General features: G+C 36.4%; 2 protein-coding genes across 2 annotated transcripts; both read left to right on the top strand.

Moving 5' to 3' along the window:
- Window positions 1-587: 587 nt before the first annotated feature.
- On the top strand, window positions 588-8,556 carry LOC115926510 (latent-transforming growth factor beta-binding protein 2-like). Its single transcript, XM_030991281.1, has 8 exons — window positions 588-603; window positions 1,495-1,752; window positions 2,295-2,429; window positions 3,687-3,941; window positions 6,244-6,356; window positions 6,804-7,020; window positions 7,924-8,043; window positions 8,378-8,556. The coding sequence occupies exons 1-8, from the start codon at window positions 588-590 to the stop codon at window positions 8,554-8,556; spliced, it is 1,293 nt and encodes a 430-aa protein (XP_030847141.1).
- A 663-nt stretch (window positions 8,557-9,219) lies between these two features.
- Window positions 9,220-19,091, top strand: LOC105439987 (adhesion G-protein coupled receptor G6-like). The gene is made up of 8 exons (XM_030992369.1): window positions 9,220-9,351; window positions 10,045-10,227; window positions 10,944-11,333; window positions 11,960-12,100; window positions 13,110-13,234; window positions 13,849-14,132; window positions 14,621-14,687; window positions 17,093-19,091. Exons 1-8 carry the CDS (start codon window positions 9,232-9,234, stop codon window positions 17,679-17,681), a joined length of 1,899 nt encoding a protein of 632 aa, XP_030848229.1. The 5' UTR covers window positions 9,220-9,231; the 3' UTR covers window positions 17,682-19,091.
- The last annotated feature ends 295 nt before the right edge of the window (window positions 19,092-19,386 follow it).

The raw sequence follows: 19,386 nt of genomic DNA, 5'->3' as shown, positions 1-19,386 counted from the left end.
ATAATCCAGGACTGACTGTGATAGTTCTTGTCGTTTTGTTTTAAATCATGTGTGCGATGATTAAGTTTGTTGCTTATTTTATTTTGAGTAAGAATATGTAAAATATTAATTTATGCATAAATCTTTATTATATTGATTAAAATACGGGGAAAAGAGTATAGTTATTTGGATTTCGTTAAGAGAGATGTCTTGATGTACTATATACTCCAGATAAATATTACGTAAAAGCACCTAATGCGTTACATAATACTCTTTTCAGCGGAAGGATCACAATTTGTTGAGTTGTTACACCGAGCAGGCGCGGATCCAGGGGGCGTGGGCCTTGCCACCCTCCGGCAAAATAAATAAAAAGAAAGGAAATGGAGAGAGGAGAGAAAGGGAGGAAAGAAGAGGAAGAAGAAAAGAAAAGTGGAAAAAGAAGGAGATCGTGGGGTGGGCCTAAAGGGCCTTGCCTATCCCCTCTCCCACCCCTCCCCCAGCAAACTTTAAATAGAGATAGGGAAGGGAAAGGGAAAGAGGAGAGAAATGAGAGGGAAAAAAAGGAAGAATAAAGTTTGGGGAGATCAGTTGCGATTTTTCGCGCCAATATGGTGTGGATCGGGGGTGGGGGGGGGGGGCTGAATTACTCTTGTCCTTGCTTCCGGGGGCTTCGCCCCCTAGACCCCACGCCAATTATTGACCTGCCAATGTCAAAAATAAGGTATAACATTATGCTCATCATTAAAAACCCTAAGCTTCCCGGGGCTCTGCTCCTGAACCCCACCTAAGGCGGGCCCCTGAATGCTTATCTGACCGTTATAAAATGCCACGAATTCCTGAGTGTCATGGGGCTCAGCCCCCTGGACCTCACGCCAATTAGTGACCTGCCAGTGTCATGAATAACATATACAAAATATGCTAATCTGACCGTAATTTAATGCCCATACATCTGAACTTTCGGGGGCTCCGCCCCTTGGCACCCCCCCCCCCCCCCGCCGGGCCTTTGCCCCTAGACTACACGCCAATTTACGTTACCTTCTTCCTGACTGTAAACACTTTAGCCTACCCACACCCACTTTGAAACACGTTCAGTTGTGCATGCATGTAAGAGTGGTGGTGCCAACTGCTGGTCACCATTACGTACCAATATTTGCCTCCCATGATTTCAAATTTGGCCCCCCCCCCCCTAGGAAATCCAGGATTTGCGCCTGAGATCGAGACACTAAACATATGTTAATCAAAGAAATTATTACAATGTTGTTGTTTTTTACCTTATATATCACAACCAGAGACTAACAGAACTAGGCTCGGGTCAAGGTTTCATGGAATCCCGTTTTAGTGTCAAATTAGTGTCTTTCTGCAGACTTGCGTTTTAACACATTTGTCCCTCTCGACCCCGGTGCAATGAGGGCATTCTTAAAACTGATGAGGCTACCCTCGGTTAAAGTCTATAGTGCACCAGTGAGCTGAATTTGCAATAATGTGTATCTTTTCTCTCTTTATACATACTTCCAGTCATTGACATATGTCAAAGGTTCGCACCCTGCCCAAGGGTCTCAACGTGTACCGGGGGTATCGGAAGCTACTCCTGTGAGTGTAACGCTGGGTACGTTACTGTAACAGATGAAATGACCACATTCACCTGTGTGAACATCCCCGAATGTACCGGGTCACCCCCAGTGTGTGACAGTAACGCATTGTGTAGCGATCTAAGTGGCAGCTACTTGTGCACCTGTATGGAGGGATTTACCGGCAATGGGACCTATTGCGAAGGTACAGTAATTACACAAAGTACAGTACGTTTTGCCATAAATATGTAAGACCAGACCACTGTAATAAATGATCTTTCCAGCAGATTGCTAGATAATACGACAGCCCCTGACAAAACACCTGAAATAGGAAAACAAACAAAACAAAACAAAATAAAAAATGGATTTTTAGAATGAATAGGAAATGGTAAAAGTGTCTCCATTATAATGTCTGTCAGCTAAATCAGTATCGAAGTAAACAATGTCTCCTGAAATAGTTTTCTATATATTTTTTGGAAATATGAAAAGAGAGAGCTGGCAAATGAGGTCTAAATGTTATTGTTTATTCGTATATAGGCCCTACCCATTTCTATATAAAGTGCATGTGATCTCCACAGAAACTGTAAATTTCTTATCATTTTGATGATTCCAGAAACTCACACAATACACTGGTATACTGTGATTATGTGCTATATTATACAACTTTTCCGAATCTTTCAAAGGCGCTCACATGTCTGAACTAACTCAACTTTATCTTTAAATTTCATGGTTTAATTTCACCCACAGCCATTGAACCTTGTGCCAGGTCACCTTGTCTGAATGGAGGCACCTGTACGACTAGTGACGATGGAACATCGTATGTTTGCACGTGTGCAGAATCGTACATTGATGTTAATTGTAACACTCAAGTTAGGGAGCAAGGTAAGATCGGTGTGGGTGTGTGCGTATGTGTGTGGGTGCATATGCGCATGTGTGTGCCTAAGATATACAGTGCGTCCCCCCAAAAATAAAAAAATAAAAAAATAAAAATCAACAACTTGGAAACAAAGGGGGGGGGGGGGGGTTATGAGAAAACTATGATGTATATACAAAATAGTTTATTGCTTATCATAAAGTAGAAGTATTATGCTTTCAAATGATACTATAATTGCGATAAATCATACCTTCGTTGAGCAACATTGTGTAAACAAAATGGCATGTCATTATCCATTCTGTTCCATAAATATACCCACACATATATAGGTATACTTAACTTGGTTCAACCGACCGGTAAATGCATCCACACATATCTCGTTATATTTCTTATCATTTTGATGATTCCAGAAAATCACAATATAAACTTTAAAACTGTCATCATGCGCTATACTATAAACTTTTCCGACTCTTTCTCACGCAATCAAATGTCACAATAATGAGTTAGAATAGCTTCCGGCCCCTGGTCATCCTCAGCTTTTATTTTGCTGACAAAATAGTCGAAGCAGAACCTATATGGTGTATTTAATGTTGTTAGGGTGTGTGTGTGTGTTTATTTGTGTATGTATGTAGGTTTCACATGTATAAATGTGTATGCATACTTTTGAATAAACATTACTTCACTTAAACCTCATCTACTCGTCATTATCAAATATTGTATAATACATACAATTTAAATTTTCTTTATTTATATTAAATACTTTTTAATAAACAATGATTCTCGTGAACCCTATTAAACCTTAAAGTCATCGTTTAACGATGTTAAATCTGAGATGCACGGTCCTACGTGCTACCAGTGTCTGTGATATGGTGTAATATGGAAGCCCCGCAAAAAAATATCGAGCTTCAAAATGATCAAGAAGTGCCTCAAAAAAGTAAAATCTTTGAGTGACTGGTTTTACCACACTCGTTTTCCCCAATAGACTGTAATTTTATGTAATCCGTTTGGCAAACGCAAACTTTGGTTTCGATTTCCAATCATAAATATCTTGACAATAAGACAGGCGACCGGCTTGTACAAGTCATGGAGTTCATGACTGACCCAGATGTTTATAATTAGTATTGCAGCATGAGCTAAATCCAGGATTTTCTTTCAGAATCTGAGACAAAGTTACCGGACCCCTTTAACCGTGGATTATTCTTATGTTGCATAAAAAATTAAGTATTTGTTAATCTACATGTATAATTATTATATCACATTTTTAGAACCTCTTGCGGTTTTCACCAACCCGATGTCTCAGATGGTAGATGTAGAGCAGCGGGTCACCTTCTCCTGTTCCTTCCAGAATGCACGAAGTTACAGGTGGTACAAGGACAGCGTCCCCATCTTGGGCAGTGAGAACAGGTCCCCGTTAGTTATCAATCCAGCTCTAGCCGAGGACCAGGGATACTATTACTGCACTGCTGTCGGGGAGGACGGCACTAATGCGTCCACAGATCGAGCTCTGCTGACAGTCAACGGTTAGTTTGTAGTTTGAAGTTGGCGAATAGTAGCATGTGTTTGAAGAAGCAAATACGACCTTCAACTCTCCTAGTCTTATCTCCTACTTATATCTTTCTCATAATAATAATATGTTTGACCTCCAATCTTTCAAGCTATGGATTCTTAGATGAATCAGGTCCTGCCATGTACTATAAAAATGGCCTTCAACTTCTACCTGGGTAAGGCTAGTTAGGTGGTCTGTTATCAACAGACCACCTATTGTTTTCGTCAGAATTTTCTTTCTTTATTTATTATTATTATTATTATTATTATTATTTATTTTTATTTCTTCCCGTTTTTTGTTTATCGGTTAACTCAAGATCGGTTATGTTAATTTCTTTCAATTTCGACACAGTCATAGGTCATTGTCATGAGACGTAACAGTAACCTTTTTAAGGTCATCAGGTCATCGTGACGTCATCCATGCGCCATTTTGTGAAATCACGTTATCCATCATATCTTCATGATGCATAAGCAAAGGTCATTCATATTCATATCACATATACTTCAGGTCAAGGGTCAACAAGTCATGTCATCAAAGGTCACATAAAGGTCATGACGCGCACGTACGCGCGCGTCAAAATTTTAAAATGCTCAAAATCACTTAACTATTAAACGAGAGTACGAATCAGGTTATTTGAAGCATTTCAAAAATTTCCGTCCGTACTTGTCCCCGCGCGCGGTGCGCGCGCTCACAACGCGCGGAAAAGGTCAAATTCAATTTGTTTACATGATTTGGATTCCTCTTACCGTAAATGACAATTTACATTAATTTCAGTCACTCTTGACCTTTCATAAGGCCGTGAGCGCGCGTCAAAGTTCAAATTCCGTGCGTGCTGCTATGGGCAATATAATGTGAAATTTGATCAAAAACATGCTACTTTATAAATCGAAATAGCTCTTCAGATAGTCCGTCGACCCCCAATTTTTATATCATGGTTGGAAAGAGCATGAGTTGGAGATATGATTTCATACCATCCTGACTCGTACAAAGTGATACAAAATCTTCATATTTGCATCTAAACTAAAGAAAATGTATTTTGTTGATAACGTCATTTTTGTCTTTGTTTAATTGAGATTATCTCGCTTATCAGTGATCGATTTTCTCCCAGATTTCGATATGTTATAGCTGAGATAATTCTCTATCAGAAACATAGCATTTTTTTTCATTTAGATGACGTCATCATAGTTAAATATTCGATTAAATGCGACAATGCATAATTTGTCATATTTGCGTGTTATGTCTATGGGAGGTCACTTTTTTCAAAACATGAATCTGCATGACAATGTGTTTTGACCAGTATCTCGGTTGTTATTCAACAGTTTTCTCCCAAATTTTAGTATGTTGTAGCTGAGACTATTTGCTATCTTAATATTTCCTTATTTTTTCAATCAGATGTCAGGATCATGCTTATGCTCATCATCATCATTAACATTATCGTTTTTATCATCATATAACATTATCATTATCATCATCATCATCACCTTTACTATCATGATCATCATCATGGTCATCATGATCATCATTGTTTACATGTCTATATAACTTCTCCCATCCTCAATTCTATCATAAGACTTAGACAGACCACCTTATTCGTCTTCGTGACGAATTAAATTTCTAGTTGTAGTTGTTCTTCAAGGCACTTGGACATTATGATGAACGATTACTCACAATACCTTTACTCCCTCACACCAATAAGAAAATAATATTTTGTTCTAAGTAAGATACCCTTAAACGCGAATTAAACCCTTCATTGTAACCTACGTCATTATGTAGAGGACATTTAAAGGTAATGTTAAGTTTTAGAAAAATTAGCCTCTAAAACACTCTCTTTTTGAGAGATTGAATAATCAAATATTTACTGGTGGTCCCGGTAACTTTTGATTTAAAAAGTATGGCGGCAGCCAGATACCGGTAGGATCGTGATGAAATAACCTTTTAAAATTTGATTTATCACAAAAAAATGATGAATAAGATCTAAAATTTTCTTAGTGATTTCAATCTACTGTTATTATATTTTTTACATTTACTACATCTTTTCTACTTGCTTACTCATTAAACTTTAAACAAGTGATGTGAGGGGATAATGTAACTATATTAATTTTTTCTATCAAAGCAAGTGCACTTCTGTAGATGCCCCAGGTGTCAATCGTGTTTCTGATACTCCATTAAGTTATTTATATTTTGTTTAACCTGTTGCCTAATTTATATGATGTAAATTACAAAAAGTTTTCTATTGCTTTTTAAAAAAATCGTTATGGCTTTTGTTTCATTTCCAGGTGTTGATAACTATGTAGTAAGGGCGACCTTTTTGACAAAGACTTTCAACAACAGTCTTTTGGATAGAACTTCCTCATACTTTCAGCAGCTTTCAGAAGAATTAATCACTTTTGTGAGTATGATTATAAAGTTATCTGATCTGCTGACTAACTTCTTGCTCCCTGTCATTCTAAACTATTATATTTTGTCTAAAATGTCTTAAAATTAAAGTTACCATAGATAGTCTGAATTGCATTTCAATCATCTACAGATATTTTTATGTCAATCATCTAAAAAGAATTCATCATGATTTATTCATTCATTTATTCAGATGCAATAGATATATATAAATATGTTTATCCCGACATTACCCCTTAAAGTGTCATGTTTCATTTTACTCGTACATGGCGTTCCAAATACATCTGTGCTTTGTTGCTATTCGTCTCTTACTGTCAAGAATATTATATACAATTTTCCCACAAGGAAATAAATTTGAATTAAAATTCGTTACATTCAAATTCACATCGCATAGATTAGGTTGACTGGCCGGCACTCAAATGATATTCTGTGTTGCTTTCAGATCCTAACACCTCTTCAGAATAACTTTGAAGCCACCGTTGCAGTTAGAGTAAACATCTTCTCACCTGGAAGCGTAATTGCAGAATTCGGTATCTATGTATACGATGGTTCAATACCCGATGACGAACAACTGTCCATCATCAGTTCTACAATTACAAGCCTTGCTGAGGGAAACCCTACTTTCCTGGACCCAGCTTTTGTTCAATCCTTTAGTACAGGTGATTTTTATCATTACAGTCAAAGTTTCCTGATAACATGATCGTCACTAGTACTTTAACAAAATCAACTCAAGGGCAATTGCAATAACCTACTGTATATCTTAAATTAATCATGTTTGGATTAGGTAATACATCATTGTAATTTTCGCGCATTTCTAATGCTGATGGACAGTGCTGTTGTTTTTTTCTTCAAATAAATGCTCTTGAAGTTGCCATCGGTTTATTTGCGATTGGTATTGATGTGTATGTGTTTTTTTGTAATTTCAAGCTATTCTTTCTTTTGTGTTAATGTGAAATTAATTGTTGCTCTGTCTTCATACCATTCAACTTAGTTGTTAGACTTAACATTTAGAGCATCTTAAATTTTCTAGCATCTGATATAAATTCATTAGATATAATTTCTACGAATCTATCAATTTTCATGCATGCAAATTAAAAACGGTCCATTGGTAATAACCTGCTTTCTACTTTTTGTGTTGCCCAGTCACCGATGCTTGCAATACTACCAATTTCGTAAATGAATTGTACGTGACAAATAAAAATAAGACGTACGTGTAACAGGTAACTACAAAATAGATGATCCATAATGATAGCCACTAATAACCAAAAGGTCGTTAACTCACTAGTACGGGTAGTAATAATTAACGTCCTTTTTGTTTTGAGTAGTTGAAATAATATTTTATGTTTTTATTTATTTTGATATGGTAAAGCAAAAACATGCATATGGCCGCACGGCTGTTTTTCAGCAAGTTTGTGTACAAAAGAAGACAACATTACCCAAGCTGAAATCAATAACAATTGCATATTATTTACAAAGAAAATAAACAAATTACAAAAAGAAATTATTGTTAGGTATATACATTTTCCGCCTAAAATCATCTTCGATTCTATTGATGTTGACAGTGACCTGTCCATCCGGGACCATTGTGACAACCTATGGCTATGTAGCCATGTTTGATAGTGGTGTCATAAACAGCAGAGCTAACTCAACCGATAAAAAATGCCCTGATTATACCGTAAATCGTAAGTCATTTTCATTAACTGATAGTTCATTTTCTTGTATTTGTTTGCTTGTAAAGTAAGTAAATTATCCTACATTTGTGTCCATTTATGATAAAAAGTTCCATCAATTTGTAAAAGGTATTGTTTAATGGGTATTTGCTACCAGATAGTAGTTAACCTTAAACATTTTACTGAAGGGATGTAAAGTTTATAACCTTCTTAACTCTAAATATGGTAATTTAATGGATCTCTTTTGTTTTTATTTGTCTATTTATGTAAAAATCGCCATATAAATAACACAAATTGCTATCGCTAAAGCATGGATCATAAATATGATCCTTTTATGTTTCCGCAGGGGACCATCGTATAGAAGCCATTTGTGTTGGTGACACTATTCGCCCTTGTGTTTGGGTACCCCAGATGAACTGTGGAAGAAACCTGACTGCTGATGAACTTCTCAAGATCATACAAGAGGTTCGTTACGGTCTATTCCTGTCAGAAACGCAACGTAGCTATGATTCTCTGCCAGAATAAGGTAATAGAAAAAGATGTTGTTAGTGCAATATCAAAAGGTCGAGGTGTTGTGGTCCAGTGGATAAGTCTCTGGACTGTGAAACAAAAGTTTCGGGGTTCGAATTCATATCGTAGCAGTAATATCTTTTGGCACGACATTAATCTACAGTATATTCGGCACAGTCCACCCACGAAACCCGGTATAATTAATCCATGTAAATGCTCAAGCGCTGTAATGGCAGCGGTGCTAAAGCCAGGGTAATAATGATGGAGCACCAATGAGTGGCAGTTTATCAGTCATAAGCGATAATCAAGACTTCACTATCCCTAACATTCATATTGTACCAGCAAAGCGAGAGCAGGAAGGGCTTTTGGTGATCTTAACCAAATTTAAAGTCTACGAGGGTACATATTAAAGCGCCATGTAATGATTACCTATGAGAAGAAACCTCATCCCATCACAAAATCCCTGTTGATTTAAAGGTCGTAGTTTTTTTGATAAATATCTGAAAACTGAAACAGATTTTCATTTCTTTCGATAGGTATTAAATATAGTTTCATCTCAATTTTAGAAGCACATTGCCAAGTTTCATTATAAAGTGATATACAAGAAAAGTTTATTATCATCATCACTGTTGTTATTTAACTGATTGCCTCTGATTTTGGCAGGACGATGTCACAGCGGAAAATGCAGAAATGATAGTTGAAGAAGTGGCAGAAATATCAACCATGACTGAAACTATCTCTACAGAAGGTCTAGAGATTGTGGCAGATATCCTAGAAGATATCACAGAAATAGATTCTACTGATGTACAGGTGGGTAGGAGATTATCCATTGCAGGTGCATGACTAACATAATTTGGATAAATGGGTGTAATGTTTCTAGAATTTCATGCTGTGTCAGGAAAACATTATCAAAAAGAGGCTGGGGACATTACAGCTACACCGTATGCATAATAATGAACTAAGTTACGTAGAACAGCAACTTAAATAACTTAGGTAGAGCACAATACAAGTAATGTGCTCATTTAATTTGCGTGTAGAACCTTTGATTGAGCGCAGTTACCAGACATTTACGCGTTTTATACAATGGGTTCAAGAATGAATCCAATATTAAAGAAGCGTCGAATAGGAATGCATTTTAGTGATAACACCCGTCAATTTATCGACTTTATCATATTGTTGACTGATCTTATAAAAAAATAGTACATGTTTTAGCTCGTGCATTAGTGATGTGCACTGCACTTTGTTAAGTCACAGTCAGACGGACAATGAACTCTGTGACTTAACCTGCGCGCAGAAGGTATTCACTAATGCACTCGCAAACATATATTATTTGTATAAAAACGAGAAAAAAAAGTACATTGAAATATCAATGTGATGCGCTATATAAATATATATTATTTTCATAGCTATTATTGCTATTGTTGTTAATATGGGTAGTTGTACTAATATAAATATGCAGTTGAAATAGCAGAAAATAAACAAAAATTGATCCTTTAAAAACAGGTGACTGAGTCTGTTGTGGATATTGCAAGTAACATTGCGGATCTACCAGAAGAAGAGCTAGAAATGGCTGAAGACGAGAGTGGTGCTCCAAGCCGTGTGGTTATATCCCTTGAAGCACAACTCGCTGTAGTTGAGGTTAAAAATGAAACTCTTCGGATTGTTGAGCCCAATATTGCCGCAGAGGTAAGCAACACAAATACATGTTTTAACTATTTCTATAGTGAAATCGTATAATATACCGTATTCTACTTGTTTATTTATAACTTCTTTTTTTTTTTTTTTTGGTAAAACCTACTGTTTATGCAATTATCTTCATGTATTAATTTTTTTTCATTGCCACAAAACATTTTGACAAATCATTTCGCAATAAAAATGAAGCCATCGCTGTATGGAAGACAAATTGCTTTTTTTTTTTTTTTTAATATTGTCTACCTCATCCAAAGTATTCGATAAAATGGTGAAAGACTATGACTACGTCATTTCTTGTTAAAACTACCAATATTTTTCATAGATTAGACAAGCTGCCTCTTGAAAGTTATCCATTGAGTTCTAGACCAACTCACAATATATTTATATACATGTATTTGTCATAAGAATAGAAACCAGGATGTGTCATAATCGATATATATTTTTTTTAAACACTTGACTGGAGTTTTTAAAGTCCTGGATTCGAGCCCCGGGGCGCCCTTGGTGTCCTTTGGCAAAACATGTATCCACAGTTGCCACTCATATCCAAGGTTTTAAAATGGATATCGGTAGAAGAATTCATGGAATGCTGTGAACACGAAATCGGTAACCTGGCCAAAGCCGGAGTAATATATTAGCGCCTTTAGCGCCGAGCCTGGTGGATATGAACACTATATAAATATACAATATCATATTATTGTTTTGTGTTTCAGGTACTTGACGTGACTGTGGATGAAATCAGCCAGGGTATAACCGTTTTCGTGTCAGCTACGTCCGATGGAGAAAGCATTTCAGACGATGATTTTCAGGTGGCAGAAGGCGATCTGACACAAGAGCCAGGGGCGCTTGAGGCCCAGGCGACCCTCTTCATTCCATCGGTCTTAGCGGATAGGTTCTCCGGGCTGACTGGCCGGTTGGTCATCACAACACATTTGGACACGGCTCTCTTCAGGGACAGTGGACTAACGGAGTTGAATCGGAATCGGAACCAGACGGGATTCACGCGAGAGTTGAATTCGAGGATCATAGCGGCGTCGATCAATAACGAAGAAATCGAAGACTTGGAGGAACCCGTGATGATTGCATTTACTCCTATCAATCCGGTGAGTGCATCCTAATACTACATACGTATTAATTGAAGCGCCATGAACGTCAAATGTGACATACTTATACGCTATATCAGTACCAACTATTATTATTTTCATTATTATTTGAAACATGGCAATTGCTCAACTAAAATTTTGCTGGTGATTTCAATAACATAACAAAACAAGTTGAGAAACAAAAATATACAAAGAGAAAGAGATAGAAAGAGAGAGAGAGAGAAAGAAAGAAAGAGAGAGAGAGAGACAGAGAGACAGATAGAGGTGTGGATGCGTGTGCGTAAGTTTGTTTGCATGCGGGGGCACAATGATGAGAAATGTGGCAGTGATTCAATGTAAATTAACCTCTTTCATCTGATAAAAATTTCGCGAATATACAAAATGATTAGATATGGCCACACAAATGAGGATTAAAGGAGGATGTGTATAGTGACATATCAGTTCGGAGTAATTTAGAGTAATGGGGCTGAAGTTTGCATGTTTCACAAGACAGTATTATGCAATGTACATTACGTAACTCTTGAACCAGATATTTTCCAGTGGCAGAAATTATCTTCTTTTTTATTTGAGATATTTATATATTTTTCCCAGCCCTGATAACTGTCAAATTTTATTCTCATTTCAAGAATGGGACAAATGCCACGTGTGTCTCTTATGACTTTGATGATAACCAATGGTCCACGCGAGGGTGTAACAAAACAAGTAATGACAGCATAGACAGAATTACTTGCGAGTGCAATCACCTTACCAACTTCGGCATTCTCATGGTTTGTATCACCTTTGTCTGTTACATAACGTACTGTTGCATGAGATTTGTGGGTAACATCTGCGCAAAAGTTACAGCAATGGCACGGGAAAGCTCAAAATCCTCATCTCAGCCCATGTTTTCAATATTCATGATATCAAAGTGTTATTTTTTATTAAATTTGTTTGTGAATCGTGTACACTTGGTTGTTAATTGCTAGTTAATTGCATTGCATACCATATTAAAAAAACCTCATTTATATAATGTATGAGGAAACTAGAAAAGCTTGACTTGCGTTAAGGCATGCCCCTCCGCGTTCCCATGTTCTGGACATATTCATTCGGCTTCAAAACACACAAAGTTTTTTTCTACATCAGGATACGACAGACAATATGCCTCAGAATAATGTCATGTTTGATGCACCGTAAACGCCACCCACGTATTAACAAGACGGAATATGTATGAAATACAAGACCGTAAAGCATTGATACATGATACCCAATGTTCATCTTGCTTCATGCTATGATTAACAGCTCCTAATACTCTGGCTACTGAGTACATGTGCTTGTTCTTCACATGGTTGAGTAAAAAAAGTCTCTGTCAGATAAGAGGCGCTTTTTTTATTACGTGAAATAAATTGCAACTGGACGCAATAACGCGCAGTTCCTTCGCGTATTCACTGAGCTCTGTGTTATAAGCTACATAAATGTAAAGTGTATTGCATATTAATACGTCATCCCAAAAAAGAAAGAAAAGAACAAATCCACCGAAGATTACCGCGTCATATCTGATTGAGGCATGACGTTGAGATGACTTTTAGTAGACTTGGCCGACGTCCCGTTTGAATATATATATATATATATACATATATATATATATATATATTGCACGTATTTGCACCCAGGTTGTAGAGTAATCATGTACTTTTAAGAATGCTCCCAGTTGCCTGATGATCGCTCGGAAGGCGGGAAACTTGGAGTTGCAGCCATGTTCTATTAGTCTGCCTTATTATATCTTTACACAAATTACAGGATATCTATGGAGGAGAAGGATTGTCGCTACAGGCAGATTTCATTCTGGAGATAATAAGTTATGTTGGTTGCTGTATGTCAATATTAGGCCTTGTCATCACAATCCTCACATATGCTTCAAATAAGTGAGTATCATTTCTATAATCAGGGATAATTATGTATATGGGCCAGTATAAGGTATGTGATCTTGTGATGTCCAACACGTTACCAATCGGTATGAAATCTTAAGCACAAATTGAAACCAAAGTAGCAATTACTTCATGTTTGGTCTCAGAAAAACTAAAGATGAGTAGACAATTTAATACAGTCACCAGTTATACAAATATCTCAGATTTGCTCGGTAAACGTAGGTTAAAAGTACATTGGACTTGCCCGTAAACTTAATTTTAATCATTGCAAAATGCTACCTTATCAAAACATTTTGAAGAGCAGCTGTGTACGCTAGCAAAATATGTTAAGAGTCACGATTTTGTTTTAAATTACATATATAGAAGAAGAAAATGCGGTCCCATAATTAAAATCCTTTCTTGTTGTCTGTACTTGATTCCCTTCAATTCATGTTTTCTACGTAATATGATCAACATTTGGGCGTAGGAAATACCATGGAATATTTTGAAGTGTTTGTCGTCCTAGCAGATTTTTGAATAATCACTCTCCGGAAAAGGCAAGAGTCAATATCTTGTGCGACACTATGTAAAATATGTTATATTAATTAATATGGTGTTGACTTCTGTGCTAGGAAACTTCGTGATCGGAAACCCAACCAGATCCTACTGTCCCTCTCCAGTTCCCTGCTCTGTCTCTACATCGTCTTTCTGGTCATGATATCTGTCGATACAGAACGAGGTGTGCAAGACACTCCTACTCTGCCTTGCTCTATCCTAGCTGGCTTCCTCCACTATTTTACCCTGTCATCTCTATTCTGGATGGGCGTCGAGGGCTACAACATGCATATTCTCTTCATTCGAGTTCTCAATACATATATACCCCGATTTTTGAGGAAGGCTTCCCTGATTGCATGGGGTAAGCCACCATCCATTAATTATCTGATTTTTGACTTGATAGATTGAAAGCCTTTTTGCCGAAATGTGTTACCAGCATGATTGCAAAGGATTTCGGAAAAAATGAACCTCAGGAACTTTCAATAGCTTTGTTGAAAACCGTGTACACTACAATGACGTGTTACAACCTGAACTGAACAAGATTTCTAAAGAATATACAATAGGATATTGAAACATTCCTTGAGTGGATTTCTTGAAAGTCTTTAGGATCTTGCTCAGCAAGTAGAGTTTGGTTTACAGCCTAATTTAAAGAGCTTTTGATATTTATTTTCAATATGTGCAATATGTTTCGAATAAAACATAGCATTATCACCGGTCACAAGTCTAGTTTATCCTTCGTTGTTCCTTTTAAGAATTGATGGTGATGATAAAGATCATCATCGTCATAATGCTAATGACAATGATGATGATAATAATAAATTAACCATTCATTTTTGTTCTGGTATTTAGGAGTCCCTTTGGTGATTGTTGGAATCACTGGAGGAGCAGCGAGGCAGTACTACGCGCAGACAGATTTGTAAGTTTTTATCTCTAATGAAACAAACATTCCCGTTCCTCTTGCTCTCGTTTCAATTTAAGAACACTTTGCACTCATTTCATGGCTAAATAACAGTTTTGCATAAGCTCTAAATTATATATTTCAAAAGTGTGTATGCGAACTCGAGTTGAGAAAAGTGCTTTGTATTGAAAAAAGGTGTTTTGTATTTATGTATGTTTATTGTATGTAGTATCTCTACAAAACAAATCGCAGACTAGTTTTTAATTAACATTGGCTGACTTGAATTTTTTTTTTTTTAATTGATTGAGTTCAGCATTTTTCAAACAATAATGATTAGTAACAATATGAAAATTGTATATATAGTGGTAATATTTTTTGAAATCACAATGAATAACTTAATTTATGCAAACAAAATTTGGGAACGATTGATATTGCAAATGCAGCAGAGCTGCATCGTAAGCATTCGCTTGAAGTGCATGCAACTCTTTAACTCATGATTACAGCGACAGCACAAAATATGATCACAAAAACAGAAATTCAAATGCAAAAGATTTTTTTAAATGGCTTGCTTCAGAAGACACAGATAGAGATATAGAAATAGATAGAGGAACAAGTGGTATCCGGCTACTTCTATTTAAATGCTAAAACTTTGAAAGAAAAAAAGCTTTCACCGATTTTTGAAAGAGTATAGTGAAAGCGCAGTACGGGTATCAATGCGAAGAGAATTCCATATCATCTGGTCCAGTGTGGCGAATGGATTTAAGAGCTAGAACAATTTTTGGATTGCACAAATGGAAAATAGTAGATGATTGTCTTATAGGGTAGGAGTGAATATCTTCAATCAATTGAAACACAATAGAAAAATTACTCAAGGAGCTTTTTTTTCTGAAGGCGAAACCTGAAAATGGCAGTTTGTAGAAAATTGATATCATTAACAAATTAATGATATCCGTATTGCACTTAATGTTAGCCCATATTAAACTACAATATGAAATAAAAAGTTATATCATGGTATTGTACAGCATTAATAAGATATTCGAAGGAACGTTGTGACGAAGTTTAAAGATTATGCCTACATTACGTGATATTCTTGCTGCAATATATGAAACATGATCATTTCATTTCGTAATTTCATTGACAAAAAGTCCATGATATTTAGTACTTTCAGTCTTTTAAATAACAACACAATCCACCAAATTTCTATAGCAGGTACATCAGATTTTACATCTTGGAAATGAATAAAGTTTGTCTTTTTCATAATCTGTTGCATTTAAACAATGCAGATGATTTGGGTAAATCGTTATTCATGGTATAAACAATGAAAATTGGAATCAGAATAAGAACACATTAGTATTATCGGCGAATATGATGTATTGAAACAATTTAGATGTGTTTGAAATATCATCAACATAAGTTAAGAATAACAAAGGGCCATGGAGAGGTAATCTTCTTACACCATAGTTATGAAGTTTACGTAATATAAGAATCGTGTGGTCAAGGGTGTCAAATGTCTTGCTAAGGTCCATAAAGACATCCAAAACATGATTACGATTGGCAGGGCAATTGACACTCTGCCGTACAACTGTGTTGAAGCAAGATCGGTGGAGTGGAATTTTCTGAAACCAAGCTGATTTTTGTAAAATAAATTATGTTGTTTTAGAAAGCCATACAGTTTGTTATACACCAGTCTTTCTGAAATATTCGAGAAACTCGCGTAAGAATGGATACTGGACGATAGTTTGACACTAATGACGTATTGTATTTTTTTTATATATTGGTATAACTTTGGCAATTTTAAATGACTTTTCGCTATGAGTACGAATTTTATATTATTTTCTCTTAATACCCTCACTTAATATCTTTATAACTGAACGCAGTTATTTTAAAGCATGTCTTTATTGCTATAATTTTAACATGGCTCCGAATATGTGACACGTTAACTGTGTTAAATCTTCGTAGGTTGTTTGAAGTCTAGCCTAATCATTTCATAAAATGGCTGAATGTTGAGGATTGTAATGAATATGATACCCCCACAAAAAAAAGATTCAGCATTCAAATAGTCCAATCAATGCTACTTAACAATAGGAAGGGTTATAAAAGACATACATTGCAGTTTCATCTACATACATTTTCATTGATGCTTTACGCATAACCTTATTTAGTAGTAGGCAAAGTTTATAGTATAGTAATAATGTCAAGTATAATGAGGTCAAGTAAATTCAATAGAATAACAGATAGTTGCACTTGTTATGAGAAATATCATGAAGAATATTGGTTTCCGGTTCATAGAAAATTAATTGGAAAATATCTTCATACTGCAATCCGAATTTTTAATATAAATTCATCCTTAATATAATTGATAATTTATCATATCATGAATTGAAAAATGAATAAGTATTTGTCGTCGTTGTTGTTTTTTGTAGTTGCTTCCTTCGATTCTGGCCTCTCATTGGTGGTCTCCTGATTCCAGTTGGTTTCATCATGATCTTCAACATCATCATCTTCATTCGTGTCATTCGACGACTGAACAAAACCGTCAAAGGAAGACAAATTGATAAGACGGAAAAGCGCCAGCGCCTTCGACGTTTCCAGAATGCGGTGTGTATCCTGATCCTGATGGGCTTAACGTGGTCTCTGGGTTACCTGAGCATCATCCGACCGGCCAGTGAGGTCGTCCAAGGAATCTTCACCATTCTCAACTCTCTGCAGGGGTACTTCATCTTCATGCTGTACTGCGTGCGCCAGCCTCAGGTTCGCAGGGCATGGCGCTCACAGTTCAGCTGCTGCTTGTCGAAGTCTGTTGCGGGTTCCAGCGGCTTCACTTCAAGCTCTGGCCAAACTAATTCTACGAACAGGAACAGCTCGGCCAAGCTCAGGGGACAGAGAGGCAACCAAAATGCAGGGCTGATGTCTAACTTCGATGCCAGTGGGTTCCAACCGGATACAATAATGCGTACCCCACCTGAGAGACTGCCTAGAGCTGCCTACCAAAACGATGGTGCCGAGTGGTGATTTGATACATTTAATGAAACTTGATGAATGTTTACAATATAGATTGTGTTTTGTTCATAACTACACCGAAATAATGACGGTGATTTGAAGATACAAGTAGTAATGATTTGAAAACAGTAACCCATGCAGTCTTTCAACTAACAAAACAATTGTGTTTTTCAACTAGCATCATGCAATGTATTTCAACATGTTAATAATTGTGAACATAAAAGGTCAATGGGGACATTAGAAGGGAATACCAGTTGACCATATTTGCAGAGTAAATTCAGCATCTAGCAATGAATGTTAAATTGATATTGATGGAGCGGAGTCGGTGATTATCAACTTTCTTGTTTATTTATACATCACATAATAAATGTAGTCCTAGCTGTAATTTGTGATCGCCTTTAGAACCTCGTGAAAATTTGCAAAAGGATCTTTGATTGATTTGTAACGATTGGTTAAAACATCACATAAAATCTTAAACATTTTCTGTTTATCTTCACTGGAAAGATGACTTAATGCTACAATCACTTGGGAATCGCAGACAAAAAGTGCTGTATGGTTTACGCGCTCGCACAAAGTAGGTTTTAACACGTTAACCAATGGGGATCTCATCAAAATGTTACTATTATCCCGGTACCTGGAATTTGTCGGGGATCTCATTCATGAACTATTAATCGTTGCTGGCATTTTTCGTTTCTTTACGTGAATGGCTAAAATCACGACTCCAATTTCGACCAATCAGATGGCTAGATTTCTAATCCAAAAACTCAAATTACTTGGAGTCACGATTCAAAATGATCTGAAATGGAATCTACACATTGCAGAAATTGTTGCTAAAGCATCGCGTAGATAGTACTCGCTATGTATGTTAAGGATATCAAGGGCAAGTTTGGGTGATATGGTAAACTGTCTACACAACCTACAAAAGCCCCATTCTCGAATATGCTTCCCCTGTTTGATACACTTCTATTACTATCAATGAGACTAATAAATTGGAATTTGTTAAAAAGCGGGCACTCAAAATAATTGTAGGATATAATGTTGATTATACAAATGCCCGTGCCATAACCAATCTACTTCCCTATCTTCGAGAAGGGATTCACTTTTGGTACGTTTTGGAGAAAAGCTCAGGAACTCCGATCACCACAAACGCCTTTTGGCCATTCCCAAGTCCGTCTCGAGCATGAGACAGTTGCACAACATGACTGCTTTTCCGACAATTATAATGTAATACTGAAAGGTATTGTATATCAACCATCCCTGACCTTGCCAGAATCTTCAAATAACTCTTATTCCCCCTACACTTTCTTGCATATTTTAATCTTAATTCTTAGTCAATAAATCACTATTTCAGCATGCATGCCTTGATCCTATGGTCTATTTATATGGTTTTCTTTGTATTTCAGTTATTGTTATATTTACTTGTAGTTTCCCCCCCCCCCCTCTCTCTCTCTCTCTCTCTCTCTTTCTCTCTTCAAACTTCTCCCCTTCTTTCTCCTTTTAAAAACTTACATTTTCTCTCTTCTTGCCTGTACTCGTATGATGATTATTGTTGTATCGCCGAATTTTGACTTTTCTTAATTTGCATTAATGTATTAATGTAATACATTCATAACATGTATGTATATAGGTTGTTTATTCAGGAAATGTGTAGTTATGTTAATTAGGAATAATATGATTATTTACTTATGTTCATTTTATTCCCTGCTTTCTCTCTCTC

The sequence above is a fragment of the Strongylocentrotus purpuratus genome, unplaced genomic scaffold, assembly GCF_000002235.5.
Source record: "Strongylocentrotus purpuratus isolate Spur 01 unplaced genomic scaffold, Spur_5.0 spur5_scaffold_2, whole genome shotgun sequence".
In the NCBI taxonomy this organism is placed as follows: Eukaryota; Metazoa; Echinodermata; class Echinoidea; order Camarodonta; family Strongylocentrotidae; genus Strongylocentrotus; species Strongylocentrotus purpuratus.
The sequence above is the reverse complement of the archived record's forward strand: the minus strand, read 5'-3'. Positions and strand labels throughout refer to the sequence as shown.